Source organism: Abrus precatorius, unplaced genomic scaffold (genome assembly GCF_003935025.1).
Source record: "Abrus precatorius isolate BTA unplaced genomic scaffold, Abrus_2018 Scaffold2, whole genome shotgun sequence".
Classification (NCBI taxonomy): Eukaryota; Viridiplantae; Streptophyta; class Magnoliopsida; order Fabales; family Fabaceae; genus Abrus; species Abrus precatorius.
The window spans coordinates 33,084,929-33,101,630 of NW_020874362.1; the positions used below are offsets into that span (position 1 = coordinate 33,084,929).

General features: G+C 29.1%; 1 protein-coding gene across 1 annotated transcript; it reads left to right on the forward strand.

Moving 5' to 3' along the window:
- The first annotated feature begins 3,747 nt into the window (after positions 1-3,747).
- LOC113859866 (peroxidase 19) lies at positions 3,748-8,355 on the forward strand. Its single transcript, XM_027492534.1, has 3 exons — positions 3,748-4,014; positions 4,375-4,575; positions 7,777-8,355. The coding sequence occupies exons 1-3, from the start codon at positions 3,748-3,750 to the stop codon at positions 8,353-8,355; spliced, it is 1,047 nt and encodes a 348-aa protein (XP_027348335.1).
- The last annotated feature ends 8,347 nt before the right edge of the window (positions 8,356-16,702 follow it).

Consider the following 16,702-nt stretch of genomic DNA (forward strand, 5'->3'; position numbering starts at 1 on the left):
GGCCTAAACTAAAGTTATGGGCTTATGTTATGAATTACACATTTCTTTTAGCTTTTTTGAATTCTCAATTTTATACTTGACCGAAAAAAAAAACTTAACTCTAACGATAAAAAAGAATATTCTGAATTAAATACACAATATTTTATTTAATTGATGTTATTTATTATAATGACTATTTTAAAAAAATTGAATTTTTTTTAATAGAAAATGTGTTTAATTAATAAAAGATTATAGTACTTGTGATAAAAAATTAGATTAATGAAAAAAAGTTTGAAACTCTTAGTTTTGAAAAATATAAAAAATCAATTTAATTGATGTGAAATTATTTTATTAATATTTTTCAAGTATATTATTGTACCTAAATGTTGAATTGATTAAGGAAAATTTTTAAAAAGTCAAAATGTCTTCCAAAAAAATTTATAAAGGAAAATATTAATATAATTAAATATAATAAATTTTATGTCATGTGGAACTTTGAATATGTTAATCTCCATTAATGATACCAATTAGTTAATTTATTGATATTTTTAATATCAATAGTTATTTTTCTCATTCTTTTTTTTTTATATACTCTAATGTGATTCATTTTAGCATGCTCAAGTCTAAAATTAAAATTTAATTTAAATACATTAACAATGTAAAAAAAATTTACATTATCATCCAATTATGGATTGTTATATTCATAAGGATTATTAAGTTCTGTTATAATTAATATGAAATTAATATAACAATATATTTTAATTAATTAATAATATAAAAATATTTACATTAATAATGCACTAAAATTATACACCATGAATCATTCCAAAAATAGTTTTACAAAAATCTTCAATAATTACCATGCAGTCACGGATATAAAAAAGTTAGTGTCTTAAGGACATATCCTTGTGTTCTGAAATCCCTGTATGTAGAAAGAAAGTTATTGCCGAGAAGAATCTTTGTGTTAAGATTTCTTGAAATATTAGTCTCTTGTTTATCAACTAAAAATATATATAAAGTTAAGCATAGTGAAGTAGTATCATTACACTGAAATGCAAGTAAAATTGCTAAGCATGCAAATAAATGAACACTGAAGATACGACTCACATTTTTGCTTAGTTGATCATTTCTTTAAAAAATTAAGTTTGGCTAGTATTTGATACACTAGTTAAAAGAAGATCGAACATAATATATAAATCGTATTTATGTATTTAAAAATAAATTAAAACTATAAATAGGACTTGAAAAATAATAATTTTTAATGTTACCAGAATTAAGGAAAACAAAATAGACTGGTCCATTTTATTTTGTACACACCCAAAACTTTATTTTAAGCTATATGTTTGAACAGAAAAGAAGCAAGAGATAAGAGGGAAAATAAGTAAAATTTCAGTATATTTTTATATTAAATGATACTTAAATCCTTATAATATAAAAATAAAATTAAACTCTTAATATTTTTATCCTTATCATAAACCTTTCTTCCTCCTCAATGTTTTTTATTTTTAATTTTTTTCCATTTAAAGAGAAAGCAAAATAGTCACTAGTCACACAAGTATTTTTTTTTTTTTTTTTAATCTCTTTCTTTTGTTTTTTTGGTTGTTTCAAGGCAAAGAAACTTTTAAAAAGTGTGTTTTATTGTTTGAAAATCTCTTTGATCCCTATATTGCTTTCCAAACAAAGCTCAAGTATTAGTTAATCAACTAACCTTATTTGGAACCCCTCGATGATTACTTAATTGCCCATGTGATCTGAAATGACAAACAAGACACTCACTCCAACAACAACTAAGTATTAAAATAATAAAAGCATGAACTTTTTAAATATTTAACATTGAATTTAAGAATTTAAAATAGTAGCTTTTATAAAAAAAAAAGTCTTTATTTTTATATTTTTAATATAATAAATATTTTAATAAAAAGTTATATAATTTCAATGTTTAAATGATGTTGAACATTAAGTGTTTTTCTAAAAATTTTAAATAACTAAACTAAAACATGTTCATAAGTTTTCATCGCACACAATCTTGATGTAGGAGATAATTTTAACTATTTTGTATGTTATGTAATTAATTTCCTTATTCTTTCATAAAAAAACTCAATTCTAAAACTCAAAATAAAATAAAAAAAACCGTTAAAATAATAAGACATGTAAAAATACGTAGATAAAGCAGTTGAGCCTAAAAGTGGAGGGTGGAGGGCCACTGAAAAAGCTGTGTCACTGTGACATTACTCACTGAATGACCAAAATTAATTTCCTACTATGCTAAAGTACCTTGTAAAGCCAAACTTACAAGGGGAATGAATTTGGTGAGATGGTCCTTAAGCTTTTTAATGCAGTCACAACATAAGGCTCCTTCCACTAAAGATGAACCAAAAAAGGGAAAAGCAACTCAGTATTTTGGTCCTTTACGTGCAGAAAAGGGGATGGAGAAGACAGTGAAGTAGATTAAATAGTGCAAAAGCCTTCATTTATTTATAATTTGGTGGGGCTTTTGGTTGCACATGCCCAGCATTTAATAACTCATGCAAGGGCTGCACTACACTGTTCTTGGTGGGGTTCACTCACTCACTCACTCACTCACTCACTCCAATTACTTCTCCACAGTCAACCCTGTTTTGTGCATTGAAAATGTTTCTTTTTCATATTACTTTTTCCTCTATTGCGTTTTATGGGGCAATTGGTTCTCAAACTAATTTTGTACGAAATATTAGAAGTAGCGTTGAAATATACTGATTGATAGCATAATGTACAAATATCATAGATCATCATTTACTTTAGATAAATATTTAAACAGTAATATATTCTTTTATAAATCAAAAGCAATTTATATTACTTCAGTTTTATAAAAATTAAATTAGGAAACTATTAAAAACAAAAAATGTAAATTATTTTTTATCTATAAAAAAAGTTCTATTCATTTTACTATAACTTTTAACTCTTATAAATATTATTTTTTTATCACATAAATTCTCTAAATTTAAAAATATTTTCATAATTTGTGACCTTAAACAAATGAAAAAGTGCATTTTTATTGTTAAAAGAATTTTAATTTTATGAGCTAGAAATTGAATAGTTGTTAAAAAAAATTTTGCTAGGAGGTACCCATTGATCAGTAGTCAACCTCAAAAATCATGAACTAACATCAATTGCATATACAGACTTGTGAATGAATCTCATCATCCCCATCAAATCATGTTTTTTAATTAATATTTTATCACAATTTGAGATACGTATATAATAAGGTAGTTTATATCGGTATTATTAACCTTTTCCAGCTTTACTGACTTAAAAATAATCAATGATAACTGATAACCCACAGTTTTCCTTTGATCAACGGTCACTGATTATTTCAATATAGAGAAAGTTCATACCGATATCATCAAAAGTGACATGATACATCTAGGCATCTAGGTAGACCCTACATTTGCATTTGACCATACATAAACCCATTATGATTGAACCAAAAATGTGCTAGAATCAGGTGGGTGAACTTCAACAAGATTTTGAAGGGTATGTCTTTTGGATTTTTTTTGAGTTATTTTTTGGCTTGTCAGGATTTTTCTGCATTAGATACTACCACCACCAATTAATTTAGCTTCGTTTTTCTCTTCTATGAGACTCACGGGCATTGATTCCCTCTAATTTTTAAACCCCCTTATTCTGATTTGGCAACCTCTCCCATACCCTTATACAAGTATTCAACCTTGCCTTCACTTTTGATCTTCTAAACCACCATCATTCCTCCATGTCCTAAACTGCTCCATTATGTCTATCCCTTCTTTTGCTTCTACTTCTTTTTCATTTATACTCACTTCTTTGTTTGTTTTCTTCATTTTGACAACAACTTCATCATCCTTAGCCATAAAACTCAACACTACACGCCCCACTCGCCAACTCTCAGTAGATCACTATGCCAAATCTTGCCCCCAACTAGAGCAACTTGTTGGTTTAGTCACTTCTCAACAATTCAAAGAATCACCTGCTTCTGGCCCTGCCACCATTCGCCTCCTCTTCCACGATTGCTTTGTAGACGTAAGCTCGATTCCCAAGAATAAAAACTTTGTTTTGCAAAATTGCATGCATGCCATTGTTTTACTAGTTTTTGTCAAAGATTTAAAACCGAAGAGAAAAAACACATTTTCTTGTCTTCATCCACCAGTTGTGTTTCATAACTTATTATTTTTAAAAAATAATTGCTATTTTTCAGAAGCTGTTTCATAGAGTAGACAAAGTAAATTTATTATTTTTCTAAGATAAATTCAACCAAACGGTTTTTAGAACAAATGTGTTTCAGTGATCCCTGCAGCATTTAAACTAGTCATTTAGTGAATTTTGTGGTTTGGTGCTCTTTTTCTTAAGGGTCTATGATAATTCTTGAATGGGTGAATTTAGGGGTGTGATGCATCAATTTTAATAGCTTCAAAGCCTGGAAGCAAGGATTTGGCAGAGAAGGATGCAGAGGATAATAGAGAATTGAAGGTGGAAAGTTTTGAGACTGTAAGAAAGGCTAAGGAACTGGTAGAGAGAAAGTGCCCTGGTGTGGTGTCCTGTGCGGACATTCTTGTAATTGCGGCCAGAGATTATGTACACTTGGTAAGTTATTGGTGTTTTGTTACAATTACAATCATGCTTACCATATATACTTTTATCTAATATCTTTGCATTTTTCTTTCCACCTCTAAATTTTGGTCTCTTCCACTTCCCACTGTAAAATGTGGGCACTATGGTAATGCTTTCCAGTGCATAAGTTTTGACATCATAGGTGTCAGATCACATGCAATGCAAACTAAAAAATATTGCTAATTTGAAAAGTTGTTGTTGTGCTCTTTCAAGTAACCAAATTTGGTCCACTTAAATTGACCACAGAGCAAGGGCTATTTGACAATGAAGAAATCCACAATATGCTCTTTTGGACCAATTTTTTTAGTGGAAGTTGAAAATTTTCTTTTTCACTTATAATTTTTCTAATGTGTACAAAATTACCAAATAAAAAATTAATAAATAATTTTTAATAATTATAGTATTTAATATTATCAATATATTATATCTTAAGATATCTTCTAATTTCCAATAAAAAAAAATACTCTACATAAATCAGTTTTTCCACCATATAATAAAAATTTATGTATAGGAAGCTTTTATGAAAACCACGTAATCTAATAAATTAAAAATCATGAAATAATTTTAAATGTTACTATTTTAAAAACTCTAATTATTTATAATTTTTTTATCGTGTATCTTCGAATACACATTATGCATCTTTCTGTTCTGTATAAGAAAACAGCAGCTTTGCTTTCATACCACTTATACGAAAGAAAAATCGTTTTAAAGAAAAAAGAAGTGAGCCCCTCCTCCTAAGAACATAATACCATTGCCAAAAATAAAAAGTTCTTAAAATTTAGGCCTATTATAACCTTATGGTACTTGCGAAAAGGTGTCATAGACTTATTGCAGCCTATTTGTCTATCACTTATTATGACATTATATAACTTACGTATATAAAATGACAAATATGAAGCATACTGATTAATAAAGTGGAAAGTTTTTATTTAAAGAATACTATTGATGTGTTTTTATTACATTTTTTAATACATTTTTCACATCATTTTTAATATTTATTTATAACTAATAAGCCATATTTTTTCTTCCTAAACAAAGACAAAAGAGCTAACAGTTATGGAGGTGTAGAATAAATTGGGTTGTCCATTTGCTAATTTGCCTTGCCAAAAAGACACAAAGCCTTCGGCATTGGTACAGGCTGGTCTCGATTCTAGATTACCCAAAATCACTTAATTTAGCTCTAGAAAGTAGAAGCAGACAATATGATCTTGGTTTGAGAGCATTTTCTATTTTTCCTTCCTACATCAAAATAAGAAGATGCCTCTCCTATTATACTAATTGCAGTTCTTTGTTACACTATTGTTTCATATGTTTGACTGCAAAACAGCCAACTTTTGTACTTTTACGTGTGGATTATATGGGCACCAAACACAACGCTGCTTCTTAATCTTAAAGTCTAAGTTCTAGTGTTGTCCTTTTCTATACCATATCAGATTGATACATGCAAAACAGTAGAAGTTTTGCACCATATAAATATAAATTAATATATATTTTCGATAATTCACATGTTTATAAATAGTTATATTTTAACTTAATATTATTAATTTAATTAAAATATATTATACTGTCAGTTAATCATATATTATTACGTTAATAAAAATCATTACTTTTTATGATAATTATTTTAAAAATTATATCCATCGTATATTTTGGTGTTTAGTCAAAATTGTGATTGATTTGGTTGGAGGGAAGGGGAGAGGGGGAGTAAGGCCAATATTGTGTTTGTTTGAGGAGAAAAAAGAAATAAATAAAAAGTAAAAAGGTTTTGTTAACCTAAGTCAAGCCTAAGAATATATAATTAATAATAGTAAAATTTTATTAGAAAGAGAAATATTTAATTTATTTTTATAACTTTAATATAATAATTATGTATTTTTTTTTATTTGTAGATGCTTAAACTCAGCTCTTAAGATTAACAAAATTCAAAGTAAAATTGAACTAAACTAATGTTGTATTTAACCGGTTGTTTTAATGTGTTCCTTGAGATAATGGGTTTTGTAATTAGAATCTAGAAACAATTTGATGAACTTCCAATGTAGAAAAAAAAAATTATTAGTTTGGTTTCAATGACTTTCCCATTCAAAACAAATCAAACATCTAATGAATACTTTAAAACTTCAATAAATTTTATTAAAGTAGATTGTAGTGGATCCATGTAGGAGTTTCAGCTATTTACCTCAATATATTAAATTTGAACTTTTATTTTTAAACAAAAATAATTTTAAAATTTGTTCCCTTTTTATTATACTATGAGATTTTTCTAATATTGAGATTTATTATAAAAAAAAATGTTTTAATTTTTATAATTTATTTCTTAATTTTTTAAAAAATATCTTTTTAAATTTAATCCTATTTAGCATAATAGAATATTGATTATTAATAATGAATTTTTTTAATTTGTATAATTTATTAAAATTTTAAAAAAATCATGTAATTTTTATCAAATTTACCTTGTTTGGTTCTTATCGAGTAGTGGATCAATTGAAAATTAATGTGTGTGACCTAGTGTTTTATTTTCTCTCCTTTTAACATGCGATTCTATTGTGAAAGATGAGGCCAAATTTACAGTTACCAAATTGGTTCACAGGCCTTTTTAACATGTACTTTTTTATCTCCTTTTCATTTTCTTTTTATAATCTAAATAGGCAAAGACAAATTTTACTCTTTATCCAAACAAATTACAATACAATTTTCATCAAAATTTTCTTCCTAATATTTTTCTTATTTCTTTCTTCTCCGTTTCTCTCACTCTCAAACAAGATTGAAAGCCTTCTTCTGAATCCACAATTAATAATTTTGTTTAATAAAGTTAGTTTAAGTGCTAGTTAATGAAAGGTTTTCTGGTTTTCTTTTCAGCAAACTGGCAAGTTAGTTCTAGAATTTGACTATTGCAATAATCGGATCATCAACACTGATTTACAAGGGATGATGTCAAAGCATTCCTTATAAAATCACATTCCTTCTTAATAGTTGTTTCTTCCAAAGAGTTGAATCATGTCAAAGCACCATTTATAATTACAATCAATGAATTATGTACTAGAAAATGCTTGCGGCAGCAAAAACCTTTTTGGTTATCTGATTGCCAATAAAAGTGAAAGATCATCACATTCAAAAGTGTGCTAATTGAAAATGAATTAGCTATCACTAACAATGATATAGTGTGACGTGACACAGGCAGGGGGGCCATATTACCAAGTGAAGAAAGGAAGATGGGATGGAAAAATATCAATGGCATCAAGGGTGGGACCCAACATTCCTCATGCAAACTCCACCGTTGATCAACTCATCAAACTCTTCAATTCAAAGGGGTTAACCATACAAGACATGGTTGCTCTTTCTGGGGCCCACACAATTGGGTTCGCCCATTGCAAGCAATTTGTGACCCGCCTCTACAATTACCGGGGCAAGGGTCAACCCGACCCAGATATGGACCCAAAACTATTGCATGCACTAAGATTGTATTGTCCAAACTTTGGTGGAAATTCAGACATTGTTGCCCCATTTGATGCCACGACACCATTCATATTTGACCATGCCTATTATGGTAACTTGCAAAATAAGATGGGCTTGCTAGCTTCTGACCAAGCTTTGGTTTTGGACCCGCGAACCAAGCCATTGGTTCAAGGTTTTGCAAAGGATAAGCAAAAGTTTTATCAAGCTTTTATAGCTGCCATGGACAAACTGAGTTTGGTCAAAGTTGTGAGAGGGAAAAAGCATGGGGAGAAAAGAAGAGATTGTAGCATGCATGTGTGAGAATTGAGGTACAATTAACTAATTTACACAATTCTTGCATTTATAACTGGATACGTGACTGACTTCACCAGAACTTTTCTTTTATTAAGTTCATGTTGAAACTCTAAAATGGTTTTTTGCAGTTATAAATGCAATAGTTGTTCAGATATTGTTTGTTAAGGTTAATCTTTTATTTCTTTTTTTCATTTGTTTCGTCTAATTTTGTGTTTCCAGTCGAACAGAGGTAACGTTGTATTTAACCGGTTGTTTTAATGTATTCCTTGCGATGATGGGTTTTTATGATACAGTTTTGTTTTAATGCACAAAAATTTGTACATTACGTTTATATATATACTCACAATAATCAATATGTGCCCTAAAAAAATTAAAAAACATATATAAATAAGGAAATTCTGCCAATTTAGGGATTAAGATACCCTCTTTATCTGATTAAATAAATTAATGCCAAGTGTATTAGTAATTTTATATTTTTATTAAAATAAAGTTAAATATTAAAACATAGTACCTATCATTGCTAGAAACATGTTTCTAAAATTACCATCGTTATTGCCTTCTTTCAAGAACTCAGACAACTTCTTTGAGCTTAAGTTTGCAAAAGATAAAGTTTCCTTTCCTCTGGTTGGTTGATTTGTTTGTTTGTTTTTTTTAAGTTTTATCCTTTTTTGAGTTACATATATTAAATTACTTTAACTTAAATGTACAAGTTAGTTTCTAATTTTTCACCTGAAGGGCCAAATACATGTTGTCTCTCAAGCATGTCAGAAATAAATCAAGTACACTGCAAATTTTAGTTGGACCAAATTTTACTTCATAATAAAGTAACAAAATTTTATTGGAGTTTCTTGAAGGCAACAACATTATAATTATAAGTGCATACAAAGTCTGTTGCACATAATTCTACAAACCTGGAAATATTAGAAATTGAAGTTGCAGGGATTAATAATTATAGTCCATAAATTGTAATGGTCAAAAGAAAAAGATTGCACGTTCACAAAGCAATAAATTGTTAGGCCACTTTCTCTTCCTTCATATATGGGTTTCTTAAATATAATATTATATTTGTTTATAAAGCCTATAAAAAGGTCTCTTCTTGTACCATGTAATATGTAATCAAGGTCAATATTAGTCAATGAAATATTGAGAGAAAGTTTTAATTCTCTTCCTCTTAGTTCCTTTTGTGTGATTTTTTTTTTTTGTATTACTATTTCTATTTGATTACAAATTGGTATTAGAGCTAGTTAGATCCAACACTAGTTTTGTGAGTTTGTGATAGAGTCAGTATTAAAAAATATTGAGTGTGTAAGGAACAAGAGAATTTTTACTTTTTTAAAAAAAATTGAGTTTATTTGAGAAACAGAAATGGCCACAAATTATAATATTGTTTGGTCTAATCCTAAATTAGATAGGAAACTAGATTATAATTATTGGGCATTGTTGATGTCCACCTATTTGAAAGCTTACAATATTTGGAGCTGTATTGAACCAGGCCTACAACAAAGAGCTGATGATGCTGCTCAAAGAAAGGACTAGTTGGTATTATTACAAAACAACCAAAGAAAAGGAGTAGGTGTAGACTATTCATTTTTTGGCAAAATAACAAATGCTAAAACAGTCAAAAAAGCATGAGACATTTTGAAGCTGTCACACAAAGGAGTAGAGAAAATTTAGAAATCCAAATTGCAATCCATGTGTCGAGAATATGAAAGATATGAAATGTCCAATTTAGAAACTGTGGAACAATATTTTTCATGAGTAACAAATCTTGTCAACAAGATGAGGATGTATGGAAAAGATATTCCTAAAAGTAAGGTGGTGAAAAAAATTCTACGCACCATGCCGATAAAGTTTAATTATGTGGTGACTACAATAATTGAGTCTCATGACACAGACACCGTGATAGTTGCAGAGTTGCAAGGTAGTACTGAAAGTTATGTGAGCATAATCTTGGAGAAAACTAAAAAAGTAAATGAAGAAGCCTTGAAGAGTTAGGTAAATTTTACCAACGTAGCGAAATCTAGCTAAAGTGAAAACGGTAGAGATCGAGAAGGTGAAAATATAAATTTCAGAAGTAGAGGTCGTGACAGTTTCAGAGGAAGAGGTCATTGTAATTTCAATCAACAATGGAGAAACAACAATCTCAGGCCACCTAATTAAGGAATAGGTGAATACACTTTTAGATCTATCAACCATGGAAGAGAAAAAGGCAACACTGCCAAGAAAGGACAAATTTCAATTGATATCAGTGTGGAAAGTTCAGACACAGAGCTACAAAATGTAGATTCAAACAATAGGCAAATATAGTAGAAAATCAATATCAATATACTGGTGAGAGTTTTGATAACCTACAAACTTTACTTCTAGCAGTAAACAATTTTGCAGGCAATGGAGATATTTGATACTTAAATACTGGTTGCAGCAACCACATGTGTGGATAAAAAGAGTTATTTTCCTCACTAAATGAATCGGTAAAATCTATCGTAAAATTTAAAAATAACTCAAATATTCTGATTTTGGAGAAAAGCAAAGTTGCTATTAGGTTGAAGGATGATTCTCAAAATTTCATTTCTGATGCTTTCTATGCTCTTGGTCTTCATGACAACCTGTTGAGCATAGGACAATTACCAGAGAAAGGTTACAACATGCGGATTTGTGATGGCTACTGTAAGTTGATTGACAAAATGACCATTATACAAAACAATGATTGGTTGTGGCATATTTGTTTTGGGCATTATCTCTTTTCTTGATTGAATTATATATCTAGAAAAGAGTATATATATGGTTTGCCCGTTATAAACATTTCTAAAGGTGTATGTGAAACTTGTGAAATTGAAAAGAAGTACAGAGAATCTTTTCCAACTAAAAAATCCTGGAGAGCAAGAAAGCTATTAGAGATTATCCATTCAGATTTATGCATGGTTGAGATTCCAACACATAGTGGTAGCAAATATTTCATCACTTTTATTGATGACCTTAGTAGAAAAGCTTGGGTGTATTTTTTGAAACAAAAATCAGAAGCTTGTGATGTCTTTAGGTCATTTAAGGCATTTGTAGAAAAGCAAAGTGGATGCAGGATTAAAGCACTAAGGATTGACAGAGGCCAATAGTACCTTGCATGTGTAGATTTCCTTGATCAACATGGAATTTAGCATCAACTGACAACAAGATACACTCCTCAGCAAAATGGAATAGCAGAAAGGAAGAACAGGACATGGTGAGATACATGCTAATGGCTAAATAATTGCCCAGAGAATTTTGGGCAGAAGCAATTTCTACTGTTGTGTATATTTTGAACAGGTATCCAACAAAAAGTGCTTGTGATAAAACACCAGAAAAATCTTGGAGTGGAAAGAGGCCCTCAATCCAACATCTCAGAGATTTTGGGTGTATAACATATGCCCATGACAAAATCAACTCAGAAAGAAACTTAATAACAAAGGAGAGAAGTGCATCTTCGTTGATTACAACACCAACTCAAAGGCTTACAAGCTTTATAACCCAATGACAAATAAGGTAATTATCAGCAGAGATATGACCTTTGATGAAGAAAGAATGTGGGATTAGTATTCCAAAGCCTAAAGGGAGTTTGTCATAATTCCAGAAAAATATGAAGAGAAGGATGGACAGTAGATCCAACACTTGATGAATCAGAAATATCAGACAGACCATAGAGGCAACAAAGACTACTAGCCATATTGGAGTATTATGTTATGGGTAATGATAATGACCCATCTGATGAAGAAATTATAAACTTTGCTTTATTTGCATATTGTGAACTAGTAACTTTTGAAGAAGCCATTGATGATCATAATTGGAGAAAAGCAATGAATAAAGAAATTCATGCCATTGAAAAGAGTCAAACATGGTAACTGACAGACTTACCAGCAAATAAAAGGCCAATTGGAGTGAAGTGGGTGTGCAAAACTAAGTACCAACTCAATGGAGAAATTGATCACTTCAAAGCAAAGTTAGTGGCAAAAGGATATAAGCAAAAGTCAGGTATTGATTATTTTGAGGTATTTAATCCTAGAGCGAGATTATATACAATCCATATGCTTATTTCTTTATCAGCTCAAAATAATTGAAAAATCCATCAAATGGGTGTTAAGTTTGTTTTCTTAAATGGTACTTTCGAAAAAGAAGTGTATGTTGAGCAACCTGCAAGATATGAGATTGAAGGCAAAGAAGATAAAGTCTGCAAGTTGAAAAAAGCATTGTATGGTTTAAAACAAGCACCCAGGGCATGGTACAAAAAAATTGATTCTTACTTTGTATTAAACAATTTTCAGAGATGCCCGTTTGAGCATACTTTGTATATCATATTTGTTGAACTTAATGATATTCTTATTATGTGCCTTTATGTTGATGATCTAATCTTTACTGGCAACAATCCAAAGATGATTGCAAAATTCAGGGAGGCCATGATTAGATATTTTGAGATGACAGATTTGGTCCTAATGTCATATTTTCTTGGCATTGAGGTCGTTCAACAGGATGATAGAATTTTCATCTCTCAAAAGAAGCATGCTACAAACATTTTGAAGAAATTTAAAATGGAGAATTCAAAACCAATCTCAACACCTGTTGAAGAAAAATTGAAGCTTAAAAAGGATAGTGATGAAAGAAGAATTGATTTAACATACTACAAGAGCTTGATTGGAAGTCTCAGATATTGACTGCTAGGAGACTAGACATTGTGTTTGGAGTTAGACTGCTCAGCAGATTCATGGAGGAGCTACAAGTTTGCCACTTGCAAGGAACAAAGAGAATTTTCAGACACATCAAAGGTACTTTGACCGCAGGAATTTTTTATGCTAATAATTCTAATGTAAAACTGGTTGGATACACAGACAGTGACTAGGCAGGAGATATTGAGATAAGAAAAAGCATGTCAAGATGTGCATTTCATCTTGGAATAGGTGCAGTATCATGGTCCTCGAAGAAATAAGTAACAATTGCACTCTCAACAGCCAAAGCAGAATATATATGGCTTTAACAAGTTGTGCTACACAAGGAGTATAGATGAGAAGGATGCTTGAAGTAATGCATTAGAAACAAGACACTCCCACAATGATCTTTTGTGATAACAAATCTACAATTGCACTTTCTAAAAATCCAATTTTTCATAGGTGGTCCAAGCATATAGACATTCGATTTTACAAAATTCGGGAGCTAGTAACTGAAAATGAAGTAGTGATCGAGTATTGTCTTACTAAAAAACAAGTTGCAGATATTTTTACAAAGCTACTGAAAGCTGAGTTATTTTACAAACTAAAGAAAATGTTCGGAATGATTAATATGCACACTTGATTTAAGGGAGACAATGTCATAAATAAATCAAGTACAACGCAAATTTTGAATTGGAGCAAATTTTACTTCATGATAAAGTAATAAATTCTTATTAGAGTTTCTTGAAGGCAACAACATTATAATTATAGGCATCCACAAAGTCATATTGTTGCACATAATTCTACAAACTTGAAAATATTAGAAATTGAAGTTGCAGAGGACTGATAATTATAATCCACAAATTGTAATGATTAAAAAAAAAGGTTGCACATTCACAAAGCAACAAATTGTTAGGCCACTTTCTTTTCCTTATATGAGCTTTTTAAATATAATATTATAGTAATTTATAAAACTTATAAAAAGGTCATGTGATATTCAATCAAGGTTAATAAAATATTTAGAGAAAATTTTAATTCTCTTTCTCTTAGATCCTTTTACGTAAATTTGTCTTTTGAATTACTATGTCTATTTGATTACAAAGCAGCTTCTAATGTTTTCATTTCCTCATTGCTGCTAACTATATGATCCATCTCGCAACATAGCATGACCTTGATGGATTGTTTTTTCTGTTTCAACGAGAGAAGCAACTATCAAAGCTGCAAACTGAAATGAGAAAGAACAACAAAACAAATGAAGTACATCTTCTGCAGCTAGGTGCAACGATGCCCGGTTGCGTGATTGAAGATAGAAGAAATCGTCTATGGATGGGTAGACTTTTAAACGTTAAAATATTAAATTACTTATAAGAAATAGAATGCAAAACATAAAAAATAAATTTTAATAAATCACATGTTACTTTAATATATATACTTGGCATTAATCTATTTGTCTATTCAAAGGGCAGCAGGTACTCTAACCCGAGCAATGGCCTCTAAATAATTGATGACCAAATATTGGTCATGTAAAATAGTAAGGATTAATGAATTTTTTTTTATAAAATTTGCACAATTTAAACTTAATTTATATAAAATATTTTGTTAAAACCTTTTTTTTTTTTTACTTTTTACAAAATATTCATTTTAGTTCATTCAATTAACATAATCCATTAGAACATTGTTAAGTGTTAATTTTTAGTTGAATAATATTAGTTTAAAAAAATTAAAAATAATAGCTCTTGAAAAAGTAAGAAATATATTTTAATAAAATATTTTATAGAGATTAAATTCAAATCATGTAACTTTTGTAAAGATTAAACACTTAATTAAGGTAAATAATAATTCATTTTATCAATGTTAGTGTGCAATTTCTATTGAATCAAGTAGAGAAATTATATTTATCAATATACTTACAATTATCAATTTTACAAATTCTATTGATCCAGGTAGAGAGAAATTTAAATTTTCTTGAATAAGACCTTGATTTCAATTTGAAAAGTTTTTACTCTTTAAATGGATTTATCTAGTTTGACTTGTATTAATAAAATAATAATAATGTAATTTTAAAAGAACAAGAATGTTGATAAAAACAAATATTTTTGTTTATGACATTGAAGTTAATTCATGGCAATTCGAGTTAACAAAAGAAATATGAGTTAGAATTTGGAAATGATCTTGTAAGAGTGACTTCCCGGACCCCAAATATCAATATGCACTGTAATTTAAAAAATATGCCCTGAATATAACCTTTCGAGTGGGAGAGTGAATTAGTTAATTGCTCAATTAAATTTACTTGCCTAACTAAATGATCCAAATTCGAATTTCAGCTTAATTATTTGTGTTAACTTTATATTTTGTAAGCTTGATATTAATAATCCATAAATAATTTGTGTATATTTCTTTAAAATTTATAATTTTATTGGTTACATTTGTATAGAGAAACATAAGTCAAGAACTAGGTGTCATACAAGTACCATAATCTTTTTTTATTAAATTAATCTTAAAGCATCTTTTTAAAATCAAATTTCATATTTTATGTTTGCTTCATCTAACATTAAGAAGTTTACTAAATATTAAACTAATAAATTTAAAACTAATTTAAGAAAAGTTTAATAAAAGAAATAACAATCAAATAATAGAGATGTTAAATGAATCAAGCTAAAGTTATATGTTCAAACTAGTTAAACCGAGCATTTAATCACACATTTATCCTTTTATTATGATCAAAGTGCAATTTTTTTCGCCCAATAATATTTTACTCAAATTCAATCCCCAGTTTTTTTAGTTGTTATAATTAAACACATCATTTTTTTTTCCTACATCAAACAGTTGGAAATTTAAAGAGTTTGAAAAGTTAAGGATTTCAAAAACTAATCATTTGATAAAATTTAAAAAGTTTCTAAGATGTAAGATAAGGGTTTGGAACTTTCATTTTAGGTAAAATGTTTTAGATTAATGGATTTTGCGCAACATAAAATTTGAAATATTCTAAACAAATCAATTCAGAGTTTATAAGTAAAAAAAGAAAAGAGAGAAGTTTATATGTTTCAGGAAGAAAAACTATCTAAGACTTAATTTTAGCAATTAAAATGTTTTGAGAGACTAAATTCAAGGAAAAAAAGTGTCAAATTACACATTAGCCACAACAGGAATAAAAGTAAAATTAAATTAAACACTTAAACCTGAGGAACATGGTTTTTCACAAACCAAACATGAACATTAAATATTTAGCTTGAACTCATTTATACCCTTAATTCCTATGCTATCTTCAAAAATCAAAATCCTACAAATTACAGCAGGTGATTAGAATTTGGATGGATTCCCGCTTTACGCTACCATCTTGCACACTTAGGCTCTTACCTTATAAGAAAACAAAAATGTTAGAACCATGGCAGAAGAGCAAATGATTAATATCAATAAGAAACTTATGAAGTGTGGAAGCTTTATGTTAGTAGGAAGGGTAGAACTATAAATAGAGGGTTAGTTCGAAATTGAAGGGGTTCTTTTTCTTGATTATTGTTTTGGGGAGAATTTCATTCTCAGTGCATTAGCTCCAGAGGATTCATTGTAATTTAAATTCTTTCTTAAGTAATTAATAAAACCATCAATTTTCTCCAATCTTTTCATTGATGTCACTTCCGAACCCTAACAAAAAATGTCTCTAACAAGTGTCATTTGAAATGTAA

Excerpts from the sequence above, each read along its gene's own strand:
- LOC113859866 (XM_027492534.1), top strand. The coding sequence starts at position 3,748 with ATGTCTATCCCTTCTTTTGCTTCTACTTCTTTTTCATTTATACTCACT. Across the intron at positions 4,015-4,374 it reads TCCACGATTGCTTTGTAGAC|GGGTGTGATGCATCAATTTT; the intron begins GTAAGCTCGATT and ends GGGTGAATTTAG. Across the intron at positions 4,576-7,776 it reads CCAGAGATTATGTACACTTG|GCAGGGGGGCCATATTACCA; the intron begins GTAAGTTATTGG and ends GACGTGACACAG.